This window comes from Thamnophis elegans, chromosome 4 (assembly GCF_009769535.1).
Source record: "Thamnophis elegans isolate rThaEle1 chromosome 4, rThaEle1.pri, whole genome shotgun sequence".
In the NCBI taxonomy this organism is placed as follows: Eukaryota; Metazoa; Chordata; class Lepidosauria; order Squamata; family Colubridae; genus Thamnophis; species Thamnophis elegans.
Genome location: NC_045544.1, coordinates 97,606,761 through 97,626,743, shown reverse-complemented (window position 1 = coordinate 97,626,743; position 19,983 = coordinate 97,606,761). Strand labels below are relative to the sequence as shown.

General features: G+C 37.9%; 1 protein-coding gene across 1 annotated transcript in view; it reads right to left on the bottom strand.

Annotated features, from left to right (window-relative positions):
- Window positions 1-19,983, bottom strand: part of TTC7A (tetratricopeptide repeat domain 7A) — a 162,790-nt gene that overhangs the window by 95,267 nt on the left and 47,540 nt on the right. The window contains 2 exon segments of the mRNA XM_032215831.1: window positions 3,793-3,910; window positions 10,334-10,438. Coding sequence (XP_032071722.1) covers window positions 3,793-3,910; window positions 10,334-10,438 — 223 coding nt within the window.

The following is a 19,983-nucleotide window of genomic DNA, read 5'->3' as shown; positions in this document are numbered from 1 at the left end:
TAGAGAGATTAACCATTATTTTGTTAAGTGTCTTTTTTCCCTCTGGCTTTATCTGTAACTTAATTTGCAGGAGTTAGGCAAAGGCTCTTTACTTATTTCTGTCTTCCTACTAATATAAATTTCATCTACTATCTAAAATATTTCAACCCTTGAGATACTAAAGCAGGGGAATTATGTCAATAACCAGGCCCAGAATGAATGCAACATTAGCACTATAAAATTGTGATTAAATACAGGTAGTCTTCGACTTGGAACTACAATTGAGATCAATATTTCTGTTGTAAAATGAGGCATTTGTTAGGTGAGTTTTGTCTCATTTTATGACCTATCTTGCTTCTCACTTAACAGTTGTTAAGTGAATCACTGCAGGTGGTAAATTAGTAACCCGGTTGTTAAGTGAATCTGGTTTACCCATTGACTTTGCTTGTCAGAAGGTCGCAAAAGGGGATGACATGACCTTGGGACACAGCAACTGTCATAAATATGAAACATTTGCCAAGCATCTGAATTTTGATCACATGATCATGGGGATGTTGCAAATGTTGTAACTGTGAAAATTGGTCATAGTCACTTTTTTCAGTGCTGTTGTAACTTTGAACAGTCAATAAATAAACTGTTGTAACTATATGATAACAATAGCAATAGCAATTAGACTTATATACCACTTCACAGTGCTTTCCAGCCCTCTCTAAGTCGTTTACAGAGTCAGCATAGTGCCCCCAACAATCTGGGTCCTCATTTTACCCACCTCGGAAGGGTGGAAGGCTGAGTCAACCTTGAATCAGTGAGAATCACACTGCCAAATTGCAGACAGCGGGTAGTCAGCAGAAGTAGCCCGCAGTACTGCACTCTAATCACTGCGCCATCGTGGCTCTTTTTTTTTTTTAATTCCTCTTTCCTTATCGCTGGTAGAAAATAATGTGGCTGCTGTTCATTTTGATTAAGAGGACTCAGAGATACTCCTTAATTCTGCTTCAAAATACAAGTTTTCTCCTTTGATCGTGGCTCTATCCTCACTCACTGCTCAATTACGTAATAGTCCTTATAGAGCAGCCCTTAGGAATGTATCTTATGGCTGCTATTGAAATAAGAACTCCTGGGCAGAAATAGGTTGAATGGCTCCTCACATCTTGTCAGTCATTTAATGTGTACATCATAAAATCAGTTAATTTATCTTAGTTTTAGAGAGGGTAATAATAAAATTACAATAACAATCAAATCAAGTTACATTCATATTTTTCAACAAGCCTTACGCTATATCTCTCAAGCAGAGTTTTCTTTTTTTGCAATTTTACTTCACACGCGTTTATTTCTACACACGTATATAAAAGAAGGTAAATCCTATTTTACTTCTCTGGCACTTGTAATCATAGCACACATGTGATGAAAAACATACTCAAAGCATGGTGTATAAAATAATTGAAATACTCTATCAATGCAAGGTGGGATTTTTGGCTTAGGTTTATGTTGCATATGACTCTAGTGTGTGAAATTTAAAATTGTGCACAATATCTGTGGGTCCCCCCCCAATAATCTTTTTAGCTTTTGTTAGCATTACAGGATCTGATAGGCTTTAATATTAAAGGAGTTAACCAGTTTTGTATTATGTTTCCCAATTTGGTATCCTCAGGATGTTCTATGAGCTAAACTGGTAATTCAAGAATTGTAGGCCTAGTAAAGACATCAAATCAAGGGAATAATAACTCCAGAGACCGCTGGTTTCAAAGAGTAAGCGAATGCGTTTTAATTACTGTGTTTTTCGGAGTATAAGACGGATCTTTTTTCCTCAAAAAAGAGGTTGAAAATCTGGTGCGTCTTATACACCGAATACAGCATTTTTTGCCTCCCAAAGCCCCACCCCTCCAAAATGGCCGTGATAGTACATATAGTGGAACATGCTATTTAGATAATAGTGGAATCTCCTTCACTGCTAATTTTGAAGCATCTGGGTAGCCATCATGGATTCAATAGAATCTGTTGCATTTGAAAAGTGATTATGATTATATAATTGCTAATCTTTCCAATTCTATATGTTTCAATGTGAGATTATTGTGGGATCATTTGTACCAGTGGTAGGATTCAACACTTTTTACTAATGGTTCTGTGGGCGTGGATTGCTTGGTGGGTGTGGCAGGGGAAGGATACTGTAAAATCTCCATTCCCTCCCTACTCCAGGGGGAAGGTTACTGTAAAATCCCCATTTCCTCCCGATCAGCTGGGACTCGGGAGGCAGAGAATAGATGGGGACGGGGCCAGTTAAAGGTGGTATTTATCGATTCTCCAAACTACTCAAAATTTCCGCTACTGGTTCTCCAGACCTGGTCTGCTACTGGTTCTCCAGACCTCCGCTACTGGTTCTCCAGACCAAACCTTCCGAATACCACCTCTGATTTGTACTATATAACAACAAAGTTGCCATAGTTATCTGTGCAAGAGTGGTGAGTAATATCTATGCAGATTCTCAATCATCCAGTCATGATTATTACAAAAGTGCTTTCCAAAAGGCAACTGGATTTTGCTTTTTCTTGAAAACATTTCCTTTGTCATTCAAAAAGCTTCTTCGGTTCTGAAGAAGCATCTTGGATGAGAAGTAAAACATCTTCAAGGAAAAAACAAAGAAAATCTAGTTCTCCTTTTGGAAAGAATCTTTGGGACTGACAAATAATGATATAACCTCAGTGATGAGTTTTGGTGCTTGGTTACCAATGAGATGAGATACTTTTAAAAATGCAGATTATAATAAAAATAGATAGTTTGGGTTGCAAGATCAGTTTCTGCTCACATAAGCCAGAAGCAGAATTTTTACTTCAATAAAGAGTTAAATCCAACTATTTTCCATAACTGGATGAATTTTAAATGATTTCATTTTTCCAGCTTTCATTATCACAGTATGTGGCCTGTAAATTGAAATTGAAGTGCAAGAGACAGCAACAAGGTAGCTGGAGGTATGATAAAAATTGGCCTATGTTTAGCCTGAGAAACAAAATGACTGGGGGGGGGGGGGGAGAAAGGAAGTTTTCAAATATTAGAAAAGCAGAAAAAATACTAGAAGAATATGAAAAGGTGGTGAATTTTCTCTCTGCTGGTCTGAGGCCAGGATCATATCAAATATACTGGCACAAGAGGAGAAATTTCAGTTACAGATTAAACAAACCTCTTGTCTAAGTGATAGAACCAATTCACCAGAAAGATGGCATAACTTTTTGGTTGAATTTAACAGGCTAAACAAGTCACAGTTGGCAGAAAAGTATGGCATTTCAGTCCTGCTCCTCCTTGAAAGAGATGATCCACCTAAAGTCTGGATTTAGCAGTCATAATACATTTAATGAAATAAATAGATACATAAAATCAAATAACCTCTATGTCCACATCAGTGATTGTTTACAACAACAGATACAGATAGAAAGTGTTTTGGAATACCAGATGTTGGACATAAGCTATGAACACTCACCTATGTTCAGGTGAAAGGAATTAGTTTCATCACTTATTTATGATCAGCAAGAGACATTTTGCTTTATTGATTTTTATATTGGTTTAGTAAGATTATGTCTTGATAATCACTTTTAGATGATTTAGAAAGAAAAAGGCATAATGAAAGATTGGCATCAATAAAACAAATAGATTTTGTGAGTAGATGTTGGCAACTTATTGCTTGACCAGGCAACTACCTGTATCCACCTACAAGGTATTTCTTCCTTTTAAATATTCTTAACTTGTTGAATGTTTAAATACTTAAACTGACTTCTTCAAACAATAGCTGTGCAGATCACATTTAACAAATCAAAAGATTACCATCAGTTGCTTGAAGGCTGTATGTCAGGCCTAATGCTAAAAAACCCTTTGCTAGGAATTCTCCAGCGTCTTCTCCCATGTCAACAACCATCTTGGCGAAACGTTCTCCTTCCTCCAGCTAAATCGATGAGAGAAAGGGAAAAACATTACAGGAAATGTCCTTTGCGACATTTTAATAGAATATTTAATTCTTAGGAATGAATTCAAGATTAGCAAGCATCGGAACTCACTGCTGTAAAATGGTGCTATGCTTCCAGTGAATTTGGAAGACCAGACTTCTAAATCTCAATGCATGACAAAAAGCTAGCTTTTCCCAACATGGTGCCCATCTGCAACACATTCTAATCCTATCAGGTGAATATGTATGATCTTTAGTGAAAGGTTTAGCACTAATGCTGGCTCTGGACTTTGGGAATAGGAATCTGTCAAGTATGTCACTTCTACCATTGTTAAAATTGCTTGTATATTGCTCTATGTTTCATGCATATGGCACCCCGTCTCTTTGGCAGATGGAGAATCAACAGGCAAAAGACATATGCTATTGCTTTCCATTTCTTAGTTTTGTCATCCTGTCCATGTTTGGACCAAAAGGTGTGGGGTGGGGGGTAAGAGAACAGCAAGGCAAAGAGTCAGAAACTTTTGACTATAGATTCATTACTGGGGCACAGATATTGACCCATGCAAACCATACAGTCATAGAAACAAAGAGGTTTTCTAAATAGGAGACAGATAAAACCCCTGGGGAGGTAGAGAGACCCAGAAATGAATTAACAGAGACAAGAAGAAAGGGGAAGGGCAAATGGGGCAGATTGTTATTTATGATTGACTGAACTTAGTCCATGGGCCCCAGAGTGTGACATTCAACTTCCTCATAACTTCCAGAGAGGCAACTATAAAAACCAAGCAATACAGCAGGATGATGGTTTTAGGCTGATGGGTCACATTAAACCAGTCAGCAGGATGATGATGAAGAAGAGGTAGAGGAGATTTATAGGTTGCCCAACTCCAGAATGAATCTGGGTGGCAAAGAGAGTATCTGAAACAAAAGAATTGACTGAGAAATGGGAATGTGGGTGGCAGAAACAGAGAAAAGTGTTGTCTACTAAAAAGTTTGACCTTACTCAGCTTGCTGACCCCAAAGAATGCCCCTAATATACTGTAGTTCCAATGTGAGATGAAATTATGCAGATAGGAGGTACACTCAGATAACAGGTCTTTGGTATCAGTTATTAACTTTTGCAGTTGTGATAGCCTTATCAAAATATGGATCACCTTTAGATGGCAACAAGATATGGAAAACACTATCTCTTTGCTTTCATCCAAACTTTTGCAGCTCAGATTCAGTATGATAAATTCTACCTGTAGGTGCCCAATTAGGTACTGCAACCTGTTAGGTTCTACTTCTGAGATTTTGTTTAGTGACTCAGAGTTTTTCTAATGGGGTTAACCTGAAACTAAACCAGATCAGAGACAAATATTTTAAAAGCTTAAATCTCTCTGCAAACATGGCTTCAATTGAAAGAAGCCATTTCCCCCTCTCAGTTAGTGTCCTGACAAGTGCAGTATGAGAAATAATTATATTAATGGAGGATTACTAAGCATCGCTTTTTCAAAGAAATGCCTGTAGTACTTTCATATTTTTAAGTAATAATAGGATATGTGCCCAAATAATAATGCTTCTTAATAAAAACTATCTTAGACGACTAGCCAAGCTTTTCCTTGTATTCTCTATGAGACAGAAGAGGAGAGCAATGATATTTTTTGGGGGGGGATTATTATCGATAAGAAGATATAGTAGCAAACATTTGTGAAACAGAGCCAATGCCACTGCTGATGGTGTTTCATCACCATCAACAGTGGCATTAACAGAAGAAGATGACCAACAGACAGCATGATTTTTCAGAACACTAAGTTACAAAAGAGCATTCTGGGACAAGAACAAAGAATCTAAAAAGATCAGCTAACTCCAAAGATTCCTCAGCTATCAGAAATAAGAAGGAATAACAAGGCTTCCAACTCTCTCCTGGGTTGAAGGATGTGCACAGAAACACACTCAGCAAGATATGCCAATAAACTATGTTCAGCCATTGTAAACTATAATAATCTGTGTTTCCCACTGCCATCGTCTTTGGTGAAAAACCTCATTTTGTTAGTAGCCTACTGCTTAAGAACTATTTTTCCTGAGACAGAGGGAGGCTTTTTCCAGCTAACCATATAATTTTATTGCAGGTTTTTGAATGTATGATTGAACTAAGCCTACAGGCACTCTGACAAGGAATAGGAACAGCAGGTGTTGTCCCCTAGCAAGAGGATGCCCAGCTGGTGTTCAGCTGGCACATCTTGGCATGTTGTTTCTTTCTGTTGTGTTTCCCTTCCCACCTCCTTTCCTTTAGGAGAACAAGGCCATGCATTTTAAACTATACTTTTTACATCTAAAATCAACAAGCAAACAGTATTTCACCAATAGTAGTTTAATATTGCAAGGAAAGATTAGGTGACAGTCAAGAACATTAGTATGGTATCTTTTTTAAGGACATGATTTTTTTCTTAAAATTAGATAAATCAGGTGGGAGATTTTAAAAAGGAGGTAAAAAGTGAAAACAGTTCTGTTAACTGTACAATTCTAGAGGTTTAGGAATAGAAAACCAAAGATGTTTTAATCTCATCCACTCCCACAGTCTCTGCCATGCCAAGAGACTCATAAAGAACAGTTTATATGTTATATAGCAGCAAATCCCAAATCCATCACAGGTTTTTTTAAGCATCTGCTTGCCTTTCTTGATATTTTTGGATGTACACTTTAAAAAATGCTTCAGTATATACCTAAAAATGTTGTGCTTTATGTAATTTTAATTTTAAATCCAAAAAATATTGGACGTTTGTCCATGGAAGTCCCACCATAAAAACAAGCATTATAATTTCCAATGTAACATGAATATAAATATAAAGTTCTAAATATTTTTAAACTTTATGAGTGAGTTTTTATTTTAATATTCATGCTTAATTCAAATTAGGTCCTTCTGTGAACTCCTGCACATTACAATGCTCCTATGGGCACTACCAGGACTGCAGTGCGATTTTCATTACAGAGCAATATCAACTAACAATTTCCATGCTGTCATATATTAATGCAGGTTGTAAGATGCGTAAAACAGATATTGGCTTTTGCATATGTATCACTTGCTCGATCACGAGACTGATACAAAAATGGTCCCCCTACCCAAATGAGCATATTTGGAATGTATTTCCAAGTATGAATAAGATTTGCCTTGCAATGTTTTTAAATATCCTTTCAAACTTCTAAAACTCTTGTTTCCAGACAACACATCTGGATATTTAAAGACCAGAAACATTTTACTGCAAGAACAGAACAGAATAGAATTGAATATGGGAGGAACCTTGGAGGTCTTCTAGTCCAGCCTCCTGCTCAACCGGGAGAACTTATATCATTTCAGATAAGTGACTGTCTAGTTCCTTCTTAAAAACTTCCAATGATGGAGTGCCCATAATTTCTGAAGGCAAGCTGTTCCACTGGTTAATTGTCCTCAATGTTAGAAAGTTTCCCCTTGATTCCAGGTTGCTTCTCTCTTTGATTAGTTTCCAACCATTGTTTCTTGTCCTGCCCTCTGATGCTTTGGAGAATAATTTGATCCCTCTTCTTTGTGGCAGCCCCTCAAATACTGGGATACTGCTATCATGTCGCCTCTAATTCTTCTTTTCTTTAGACTAGCAAACCCAAAACCTGCAGCCGTTCTTCATATGGTTTAGTCTCCAGGCCTTTGATCATCTTAGTTGCTCTTCTTTGGACTTTTTCCAAAGGCTCAACATCTTTTTTGTAGTCTGGTGACCAAAATTGGTTGCAGTATTCCAGGTGTGGTCTTGCTAGGGTTTAATAAAGCAGCATTAATGCTTCACATGTTCTTGATTCTATGCCTCTGTTTCTACAACCCAGGATTGTATCAGCTTTTTTAGCCGCTGCTGCATAGTGCTGGCTCATATTCAAGTGATCAACCACTAGGACTTCAAGGTCCCTTTCACAGTTACTGTTTTTGAGCCAGGTCTCACCTAATCTGTACTTACACCTTTGATTTTTCCTGTCTAAATGTAAAACTTTGCTTTAAAACAACAATAAAATTCATTTTGTTGGATAGGACCCCTTGTTCAACTTTGTCAAGATCCTGAGCTTATTTTCTGGGATGTTGGCTATTCCTGCCAGTTTAGTATCATCTGCAAATTTGATGAGTTCCCCTTCTATTCCCTCATCTAAGTCATTTCTGAAGCTATGGAAGAGTACTGGGCCTAAGACAAAGCTTTGTAGTACCTCACTGCTTATTTCTCTCCATGTGGATGTATTTTGAGTACAGTTTGGTCAGCAGTTGTGTTTAAGAAGAGAGGAGCAAGGGTGATAAAGAATAATTTATCAAGGGCCTTATTTTCAGCTCATGTTACAAACAAGATTTAAGCCAGAACTTTCTTGATTCATTGGGAAAGCTTGCAGCTTTTGGAGAAGGAGAGGCATTTTACTATAATGTAGAGCAGAAGGTTTACAACTAGACAAATGTCAGCTTAATTTCCTGACTGAGCCACATAACCTGTTACCTAAAACACTGAAGATGTGCTGCCAATCACTGACAGCAATATTGGGAAAGAGGAACCTGTGATTAATCTACATGGAAAGGATTTCTTATCAGGACACCTCAGAGGAATCCAATCAGCCCTAGTACTTTTTCAGAATCCTCTATGTCTTCTTTACTCTCTCTTGGACTTAAAATATACAACTTCTTTGTGAATAAGTCTTTCTCTGTGGATTTGTTTCATCTGATAGTTGGCTTTGTTGTAGAGGCTGATTTCTCTGTTATCAGTGACTTATTGGTTCTTCTGCATTTTTTATTTTGTTCAATTTGTAGTTTGATGAATCAGTAAATAAAACTGCTAGTCACTATTCTAGAGGCATTGCAATAATTAAAAATATTTATTTCAAGAAAATATAAATTATAATTAAAATATATTGAGGTATCTCTTCCCAGTGTATAATAAAGTAGCCTGAAAAATATACATTAGGGAAAACATAGATTTTCTTTCATGTGTTTATGACATTCTGATGACTATTCTTACTTTTGTGGGTGATTGATAATTACATTTCTAAATTTACTTCGAAACTGACAATGTATTTATAGCTTGTTGGAAGTACATAGAATAAGTTGCATTTTTAAGATTTCTAAAAATGAGTGGCTTAGTATTTCATAACACAGCAGTTGTTAATCTTGCATCAGATACCTAGTAACCTGTCATTCAGTGTTAAAGAGAAAAACAAAGTACTACATTTTGTAAAACAATGAATAGATTAGAATAGAATACATGGAATAGAATAGGTTAGACTGGAAGTAATCTCCAATCAAAAAATTAGAGCTACTACCACACTGTTCTAAAAGTTTTTAGTTGGAGACGAGATATGTTTGCATTAAGAATGAATTTTCCTATCTTGCTAGACAAACACTTCAAATACAGCATTATAAAGTGTAGTAAATAGCTACTATTCTTGGAGTAAACCATTTCTCTGTGCTGATCATCCAACAGAACGTGAGGTCTTATTGAGTGCCCTCAAAGTTTGCCACCTGTGTAACTTATACTGTAATATTTAATTTCAATCTGTTAATTATATACTCAATGAATTAAAAGGAGGAACTAATCAACCTCAAGTGTTTAGTAATCATCTATTTTGCTCTCGGTAGGTTATTTTTCTGATTTCATTTAATATTTCCAACATTTTATTGCTCCTCTTATTGGAGCAGATGGGTGAGGTTGCAGCCTTTTGGTAACAGCAAGCTAGCACAGGCAACAATTTCTCCTACTTGGTTTCTTATTATGACTAGCGCTACATATTAATGAGATTGAAATGCGCAGTTATAATAACATAACCAATAACATGAACTTGTCTTCACAACAAGAAGTTCCATAAAAAAAGAGCCATCTGTAATTAATATTGATTAATCTTTTTTCTATTTTCCATTTTCAATACTCTAAGTTACACTAACTAAATGCTAGAAGGTCAATAATTTTAAACTATGTTATATAAACATCACCTATTGAATTTTTTCACAAGAGCCATCTACTGGTAGGAATAAAACCAGTTTTCTCCAGACAGCAGTCATATCTGTACTGTATTTAATTGAGGGGGGGAAATCCCATCGCATTTTGTGGCAATTTCTTTCTAAGTCAACATGCATGGACCGCACGGTGCTGGTGTAGTAATTAAGAAATAATTCATTATTGCATTGGGGAAATCAGTCTGAAGAAGCAATTCAAACTCTAGATGGTGGGAAGTCTTTGGTTAACCTCTTTATTTTAACCTCTCCCCCTACAAAATAACAGAGAAGCACATGTCAGAGACTCCTTTCAATAAGTCAGGTCAGTTCCATATAACTGTGCAGCTGTTTTTGGTTTACCCCCTCATCTTCCTTCTGTCTCTTCCTCTCTTTAAGCCACATTTGAGTGCGGCACCTAATGCATTATGTAAGAAGCACTGCGCCAGCTTGCTTACCCAGTGCAGAGGTCCAATGCAGACCTTGGCGGCAAGGAGAGGGACGGTGGGATCCGCAGGACGTAGCTTTGCACATTCTCTGAGCACTGAGACAGCATGAGCAGACTGGACAAGGGAGGAAGGAGAAACAAAAGAGGCAAAGGAGAAGATGGTCAGACAATAAGATGCACAAAGCTTATTTATGCTAAATGCTTCTTCTTCCAGAGGATGTGTTTCTTGTTACCTGAATATTGAGATTTAGAATGGCTCTCAAAGCACATCTTTTGTTTTTGAAGTCTTCTTGCTCCCGACTCCCACAGATCAGTGGGTGTTCAGATCAGGTATGGTTTTTGAAAAACATCTAATAAAAGACCTAATAATATAACACAGAGTTACCACTGCATCTATTCAGTGGTAACTCTGTATTATATTATTAGGTCTGTTTTACAGCAGGCCCCTAACAAAGGAAGAGCTTCAGTTGTATGGAAAAACATTGGCAATAGGTAGGATTTCTGCAATATCAATTTATTTACAAATGTAAATATAGGTAGTCCTCGACTTACAATAGTTCACTTAGTGACCATTTGAAGTTACAACAGCATTGAAAATGTGACTTATGACCATTTTTCACACGTATGACCACTGCAGCATCCCCATGGTCATGTGATTTAGATTTGGATGCTTGACAACTGACTCACATTTGGGATGATTGCCGTGTCCCGGGGTCATGTGATCACCTTTTGCAGCCTTCTGACAAGCAAAGTCAATAATAGCAGTAGACTTATATACCGCTTCATAGGCCTTTCAGGCCTCTCTAAGCGGTTTACAGAGAGTCAGCATATTGCCCCCAACAATCTGGGTCCTCATTTTACCCACCTCGGAAGGATGGAAGGCTGAGTCAACCCTGAGCCGGTGAGATTTGAACCGCTGACCTGCTGATCTAGCAGTAGCCTGCAGTGCCTGCAGTGCTGCATTTAACCACTGCGCCACCTTGGAAAGCAGATTCACTTAACAACCATGTTACTAATTTAACAACTGCAGTGATTCACTTAACAAACATGACGAGAAGAATCATAAAATGGGGCAAAATTCACTTAACAAATTTCTCACTTAGGAACATTGATTGGGCTCAATTAATGGGCTCAATTGTGGTCATAAGTTGAGGACTTGCTCTATTGAGAGCGAAACAACAGGTAGGTATCCTAACAAGTTACAACCTGGAGCTAAAAAATAAAGTGGTATTTGTGTCCTAGACTAGTCTTTCTTAACTTTGTTAACTTTAAGATATGTGGATTTCAATTCCCAGAATTCCTTGTCCAATATGCTGCCTGAGGAATTCTGGGAGTTAAGTCTGCACATCTTGAAGTTGCCAAGGTTGAGAAACACTGTCTTGGACCCTCAAGACACTGTGCTAAACAATCAGGAAAGAGAAACGTAATCTACCGCAGTGCCCACAACAAGGGGTGGGTTCCAACTGGCACTACTGTGGTTTGCTCCTGTCCATGCTTTGCACGCACACATGCGCATGCACAGTGCAATTAAAAGTGTTCTGTGCCAGTGCAAAACTGAAAAACAAGATGGAGCCGCCGACCAGGGAACTAGTTCGGAGGCGTGGCAGGCCTGGGTCGCTGCTGGTTCCAGTGACCCAGGCTGCCAAACCACTACCGGTTCAGCCAAACCAGTAGGAACCCACCACTGCACATAACGTATGGATAATAAGTCATTATGGTGGCTGTGATGATGCAGTGAAAGCTCCACTGGTTTTTTTTTTAATGTTAATTGTGATGAGAATATAAGGAGCAGTTTAAGGTATAATTGCACCATCGCAGCACTGCCACATAGGCTTGTTTGATCATACTCTGAGGATACCCTAGTGGTCTACTTACACATCCTCCAAGTAAGGTACAATATCTACACAACACATAAACAGAGCTCCCTTTTCAAGCTAGATACAATATTCAGACCAGTTCCGCTCTTGCTGGATGCAACACATCCAGCAATGGATGTGCCAAATATTTTTTTTCTAAAGTAGGAAGTTGTCTTTCATTTGTAGTCATGAATTTATAGTATTGATTTCTCAATACTAGAGATGAGAAGATGGAGCTATAAACGCAGCAAGTAAAGGAACCAGAAAATCTTTAAAACGTTTGACAGTGAAGCACAAGAAAGATGTCACTGTGAACTTTATGGCAAAAGATTACATGGCATAAAGGACCACATACGAAATGGTGTCCTATCTTACCCAGTTAAAAAAAAGAAGCAGACTCTTGGAGATTTATACTGTATATCAGTGAATATCAAAAATCCGTACTATGTACCAGTAAATGTCATAAATGATCCCCTTGGAGCTTATCAGTATGTCACAACAAACACTATTGATTCTAAACAAACAAAATTACTGCTATTATAACATGTTTGTTTTTTTGCTAGCCACTCAGTCACCAAAGCAACTATAAGGCTAAACAGGAAAATAAGGATTAAAAGCAGAAATACAACAATGTATGAAACAGATACAAGGTAGTATGTCAAGGAACAAAATTAGCATTTAAAAAGCAATCCCCATGGAGGTGATAAATCACTCTTTCCCAGCTTCTGCCAGAAAAGCTAAAAGTCATTAGGGTAAGGGGCTGTATGGATTGAAGGAGGGCTGCTATTCCAAAGAACTGAGGCACTTACAAAAATATGTGTGTCTCTTGGACCTACAAAGGAGTATCACTTCATAGTTGGGATCTGGTCCATGGTAATCCTGCTGGATCTTACTGACTGGCCATAAACCACTGGAGTAAGGCAGTCAGATCCCCAGCCATACATTGCTTTATAGATGAATACTAAAACCTTGAACTACACCTGGAATGAAATGGTAACCATTGCAACTCATGAAGTAGAAGTATTGCATGGGTAAACTAAAGTATGTCCAAAACTACTTATATCACTGCATTTTGGGTGACGTGAAGCTTCTAACTGATCTTCAAGAACGGTACAGTACATTACAATAACTCAAAGAATGGATAAATCAAATAATGGCTAAGATTTATCCTAATCTCCCTTGGATTAGGAGAAGGGCCTCCTAATCTAAAAAAGAGCATAATTGGCAGACCAAATGTACCGTATTTTTCTGAGTATGAGACGCACCTTTTTTCTTCAAAAAAGAGGCTGAAAATCTGGGTGCGTCTTATACATCGAATACAGCATTTTTGGCCTCCTGAAGCCATGCCCCCTTCACAAAAATGGCCGTGCATAACCTTATGGAGGCTTCCAAAGAGCTCCTGGGGGCTGGGGAGGGCAGAAATGAGCAAAAAATGCCCCCCCCAACACCTCTCTATAAGCCTCCATAAGGCTATGCATGCAATTTTTTTAAAAAAGAAAAACGGGCCCGTTTTTGAAAAAAACTGGCCGTTTTTTGCTCATTAATGCTGCTTTGACATTGTACTCAGGCCTGAATCCTCATTGAAAAGAAGAGGTTGGCAACTGGTCAAAATGTATCTAGTGTGCTGGGTAAAGCAATGCCTTCTTGAGGTATTGTGCTGCTTCTAATAAGGCAAGGTAAACTACCTCCACTTTCACATGTGGGAAGAGTTTACCATCATGCAAACCCAAGTGGTACCTCCAGATGATGACCCTAACAATTCTGAGGAGTTTCTCAAAACTCATGAACTCTTTACAAGTAATCAATCAAGTCTCTACTGTGGCCAACTCAATAGGACCTATTCAGCTGAAGTCCAGCTCGGAGTAGCTCTTAGTGATTTTATTCATCAGATCAGTAGAATATTCTTCACAGTGGTCCTTAAGAAGTTTTTCCTCCTCTAAAAGGGTCCAGGCAATGCTTTGCTATCTCTATACAGGAGAGGAATTAATAAATTATGTGCCATGTGGTACTTCTTAGCCTTGAATGGGTTGAAATCAGATCGTTTCATATTATCCAGTTATGAATGCCATCTGCTTGCCTAAGCTGCTTTCCAAGCTTCAAGTTCAGACATTCACAATTCACATCCCAAGAAGGAGAGCAGCCCCTCCTTATTTGTGCCCTAGAGCGTATAAGAATCTGGAGAGTTGGGATCAACAGACCAATAACTGTATTTAAATACCCGGTCATTAAATTTACTTAAAATACTTAATGATTCTCAAATGAGTATTGAGATTTACCTGGAATTTCTGACTAAATCCCTGTAGTGTATCTACTGTAAGCATAAACCAAAATGTTATATCTATATTAAATCAAAAGATTGCAAATGCTGGCAGATTTTAACTTTTTAAAGTGACTCACAAGAATATTAAAGTATATAACTATAAATGGTACATTTATAGTTATATAAATGTACAGGACAAACTACAGGAATGCATGGGTTTCCCTTTATACACTGGAGTTAGTCTTGTGCCTCTATCCTCTTGGTTGGGTTAATGTGCTCTCCACATTCTGCTTTGAGTATCTATAAATCCTGTTCTGATTTGCGGCCAGATAGTGGTGTCCTGATTTAGAATGTGCCTTCTTAGAATATGATAAGCAAAGTTACTAGTTAAACCCGTAAGCTTTGCTATCTTCCCACTTTCTTAATAGTTTCAGCAGTAGGAAACCATCTACCAATCCTGACATTACCATGCATTATTAATAGTTTTCCCATCTTGCTTTTTTAAGGTCCACAAAAAGCAAGATAGAAATAAAATCAACTTGTTCGAGCTCTGGTGCTGGAGAAGGCTGGTGCTGTGTATTCCTTGGATAGCAAAGATGACTAACAAGCAAGGACTGGAGCACATAACATCAGACATGTCACTAGAAGACAAAATCACAAACTGCATCTCACTTACTTTGGCCATGTCATGCAGGGGAATTCATTGGAGAAAGCAATTATCTTTGTCTTCAAGATTAATCTTTTATTACATTTTCCTTTTCCTTTATACAATCACTTAAATACTGTGCAGTTAAAAAAAAGAAGCAATAAACAACTCATAACACTTCTATCCTACATACACCCTTCCTTCTACCCCTCCAACTTTCATTTCTCCCTTCCAACAATCCCCTCTTCTACTTCCCCTCCCCATCAGCCATTCCTTTCTCCCCTTCCCACCATCTCACCCTCCTTACATTCCCTTCTCACTCCCTCTTAATTCCCCCCTCTTCTTTCCCTCTACACCTCGCTTTGGTGTATTTCTAGTATTCATTGGTCTATTTGTTTTGTACTAAAACAAAAGAAAAATAAAAGAAGAAGAAAGAAGAAAAGAAAAGAAAAAGAAAAAAAAGCAACAGTATCCAAGTGCATTCATTGTTCTGAAAATTGACTCTATATTTCCACCTTCCCCCCCACCCCCACCCCCCTGAACCCCCCTCCCTGACCCCCTTCCGACTTCCCAGATCCCATTCCCGGCATCGTTCTTTATCAAGCAAAGTCTGGAGTATATTGAAACCAAATAGATTAGAAGTTACAAAATAAAAAAAATAAAAAAAATAAAGAACAAAAAAGAAAAGAATAATAAAAAGAAAAAAAGGGGGGGGAACCCCCCCCCCAAGAAAGAGAAGTCAATAAACTCTCTAACATTAAACTCAGCTTCTCATTATTTTTAAAATCTTAAACAATGTCTTTACCCGCTTCCGCATATAAATTTTATACCTCCCATCCTGCCTTTACCCGTGTCCGCATATATATTTTATCCTCATCCATTGCTCCTCTCATATTTACTCCACCCTCGTGTAGACTCTCCAGATAATCTTTCTTAACCTTGTATTCAAATAACAATTTATACAAAAATCAGCTAACATTCTGGATCAAGGTAATCTAATTGAACTTTCACTACCCTTCCATCTACCCCACACCACCCGACTCCATTCATCCCAAACCACAATCCAAGAAAACTACGATCTCCGCTCTCCTCGCCCCAAAGAATAGATCATGCACAGTTTAAATTAAGATTCAAACAAGTCTTATATAAGTCCCATACAATATATGTCCAAATTCAGCACCGCTTCTTTCAGTCTCAATATCTCTTCATCAGTATACAGCTTTGTCATTTTATACCAGACAGGAGTCCTGAAATTTTATTCAGATTAAAAATTTAAGAAGTATTTTAAAGGCATAGCTGGATCTTTATTCTTTACTCTTCTGCCCTTCCGGAAGGGGAAAGCAACACCCTCCGCCTTGTAGCCACGTGTCCCGCTGCTTATCTTCTCCTTCTCCTTGTCTTTCTCCAAGTCCGGGTGAATCAGGAAGTCCCGCCTTCAGAGTTTTGTAGTAAAAATCTCGGGCTTCGCAAACAGAATTGAGACGATATTTTTGGTTCTCAAATGTGACTGTGATACCAGATGGCACTTCCCATTTATATTGTATCTGAGAATCTCTGAGTTTTTCAGTTAAGAAAGTGTAGTCTCTCCTTGCTCTTAATATTTGAGATGGTATTTCTTTAAAAACAATCAAGTCCTGTCCATCGATTCGCAGCCTGTTATTGTAGAACTTCTGTATTATCGCATTTCTGGATTCTCTTGTGGTGAAATATATAATTATGTCCCTCGGAAGCTGTCGTTGTTTTGCTACACACGAGTTCTGGCGATAAATTTTTTGAATCTGCCAATCAAAGTTAAATCCCGGACTTCCCACCGAACGTCTGAAAGCCTCAAAAAAGGTCTGTTTCAAATTCTCCTGTTCCTTTTCACGCAATCCTCTGACTCTTATTGCAAACGCAGTCTTATTGTAATTTATCATAACGAGTTGTTTTTGAGCATTTTCAACTTCCTGTTGTAACATTTGAATTTTAGATGTCAAATGAGAATTAGCTTTTTCCAAAAGTTCCAATTTGTCCTCCATTTCAGAAACATAGTCTGTCATAACAGTCATAACTCCGATCATATCTACCCTTGTTTGAGCAATCTTGGCATCCAGTTTATCATATAAGTCCGATAAAAGTTGTTTAATTTCCTGTCTGAACTCTTTAAGGGTTTCAAAAAGAAATTCTTGCGTTAAGAGATCTCCAGTAGAGGGCGTGGGAGGCAAGGGCAGCGATTTTGTAACAATTTCTTGAGATGTATTATTAAGGAAACGCTTAGACTGCTTCGATTTGGGAGCCATTATAAAAAACGCACAAACAAACAAGCAAACAAACAAAGTCTCTGCTCCCCTCGGTTTTAAATGGGATACTATTTATAGACTTTTAACAGTTAATAAGGAGAAGTCTTCAGGAGAATAGAGCTGATTGAGTGTGTCAAACGCAGAAGCTATAAAATCGCCATCTTGTAACGCAGCTGGATAAAAAAGCCTTTTACAAAATTGAAGCTGGTATTTTGAATAGTAATAAGAAAAAAATTTACGACTTCAAGTTAATATTTGGTTTTGAAGCCATTTCAAAATTTATCTGCCTGCAGTTAATAAAACTCTATTGCCTGAATATGCAGCTTTAGTTAAAGAGGCTGAGTTCCCCTTTTATTTTGAAGTTTAAGGCTTGGCAAAACTTTCAGTGAGTAAACATTGTAACAAGACCGTTCAGCAGATTCATCACCATTTAACTTCCAGATAAGCAAAGTTAATGAAGGAGTAAAATTCTTGTAGAAATGAAACTAATTAAAAAGCTTCTGCTGGCCTATTGTGAAACCAAAACATATGATAAGCAATCTCTTTTGTTTTGAATTCTTGTGAGAATTAACAAAAAGTGTTCATTATTACCGGAGAAACCAGCCTGCTCGGCGCCATTTTAAAAGCCTCTAAGTAAATAATTTTTCGGAGGAGAAAAAGAAAAGAAGCTAAAATGCTGATAAACAATTATTGTCCACGGAAACGGATTCAGCTCGTGATAAGATTAAATCAAACAAAACTTTGAACTGAGTGGGGGAGACCTACTTTGTCCTGCACAAGGCAGTTTGAAATTCCCAGCACGGACAGCCGTTCTGCCTTGGGCTAGCCCCCCTTTCCCTGCAAGCACAAAAGCTGCAAAAATCGAAGAGCATTTGCCAGCAAAACAATTTCTTCTTTCCTTCTTGCCTGAAGGATAAGAAAACCTGATAAGACGTCAGATGGAAGATCCTCTAAACAGGTACGTAGCCAGGAATTCGGAGGCAGCTGATTTTTTTGCTGCCACCACCAGCAGGCTCCTCCCAGGAAGTTCCGAGAAAGCAATTATCTTTGGAAGAGTAGCAGTAAAAGGGAACCAGGCCATGACGGTGACTATACACCGGTGATACTTGTTAAATCAGTATTTACTGGGCAACCCTCCAGCCCATTACCTACCAGCCTGTTTTGAAACCCTTTGCTGGGCATCTCTTTCACCCTGCAGGTACCAGGCAGCCAGTGCATATCCTGTCTGCTCACCTTCCAGACCGGAAGAAAGTATGGGGTTTAAGGCAGTCCCAGGTAACCAACTGACGCAGGATTCATCTTGCTCCCTCTGATATACCTGAGAGTGCTGCCACCCAGCAACATGGGCAGGGAAGTTCAGCAGATTGCTCTTTCTCTTAAATTGCCACTGGTTAAGGGGAAAAGTTACTTTAAACCCAAGATCAAGTTAAACTTGTCTCAATCGTGGGCTGAGAATAAAATGAAGCCATCATCAAAAACACACTGCAGAATAAAAGAGATTGCCTGGAAATGCTCATACTGTGCTTTATAAGTAGGAAAAGCGGAGTGAGGAAGTTGGCAAAATGTCCCTATCCTTGGAACGATCACATATGTGATAATAGAAGGATAAGTGCCAGAGAAAAAAAGGTAAGGTGAACAATACCATCCTGAAATCTAATTGTTTCTTTCCTTTCCCACCTCCTCAGTTATTTAGTTCACATTATATCATAATCCTCCCTTCCCTTCCAAGTCTTCTAAATATTCAGTTTTTCAGCCTTCATTGGAATGTTTTGAAGGCTCGCTCCATTCTTAAGATCTTTTTTCCTTTGTGATGGGAGAAAGTCTGCAGTTTTAGAATTTGTTACCCTTCTTTTTCGTCTATTGTGTGAGAGGGAAAACCTATTTCCAGCTATGTAAGTTGCATGAGCTTCAGGAATAAAGGAAATGTTTTGTAAACACAAAAAAAATCTTTCTTTATATTTAAATCAACTCGATGAAGCCATCTTTAATCTGCTTCTATGATACTCAATTCCAACTGGGCTGATCAATATATGTACATGTGTGTAATATATTGTATGTGCATATGATCTTGTCTGATACTAGAATGAGTGAAAGACAATCATGTACAGCATGAGCTATAAATTAGAATAACAATAATAGAGTACACTCTATTGTGCAGGGTCTAAATAATCAGATAATTAAAATGTTTATATTCTTCCGTCAGACTGTGGGTGGAAAGTACATTGTTTGCAAAGTTCACTGCAAGATAGTAATAATTAGACTTATTAGTGATTAGACTTTAAACCACAGAAGAATCTCAATACAGTACAAGGTTTTTTAAAATTTAGATACGGCTTCCATATTAGGATCCCTCTGATTAATGATGAGATGGATTTTATCAATTCATTTTTAAAATCAAACATTCCTCTCAATTTTGGATTGCAATGCTTGCTTTTAATTTGTCACCTCACACCTGAAATTCCTACCTCCACAGTAGTTGAAAAAAGAAAAGTGGCCTCACTTGTAGCGAGGGATTTGATAGTTTTTGTCTTTTTTTTTTTTTTTTTAAAGGAAGAAGTCTGCTGGATCTGATTAAAAAATCTATGTCGGCCAATATTCCATAGTAGCTAACAACGATGG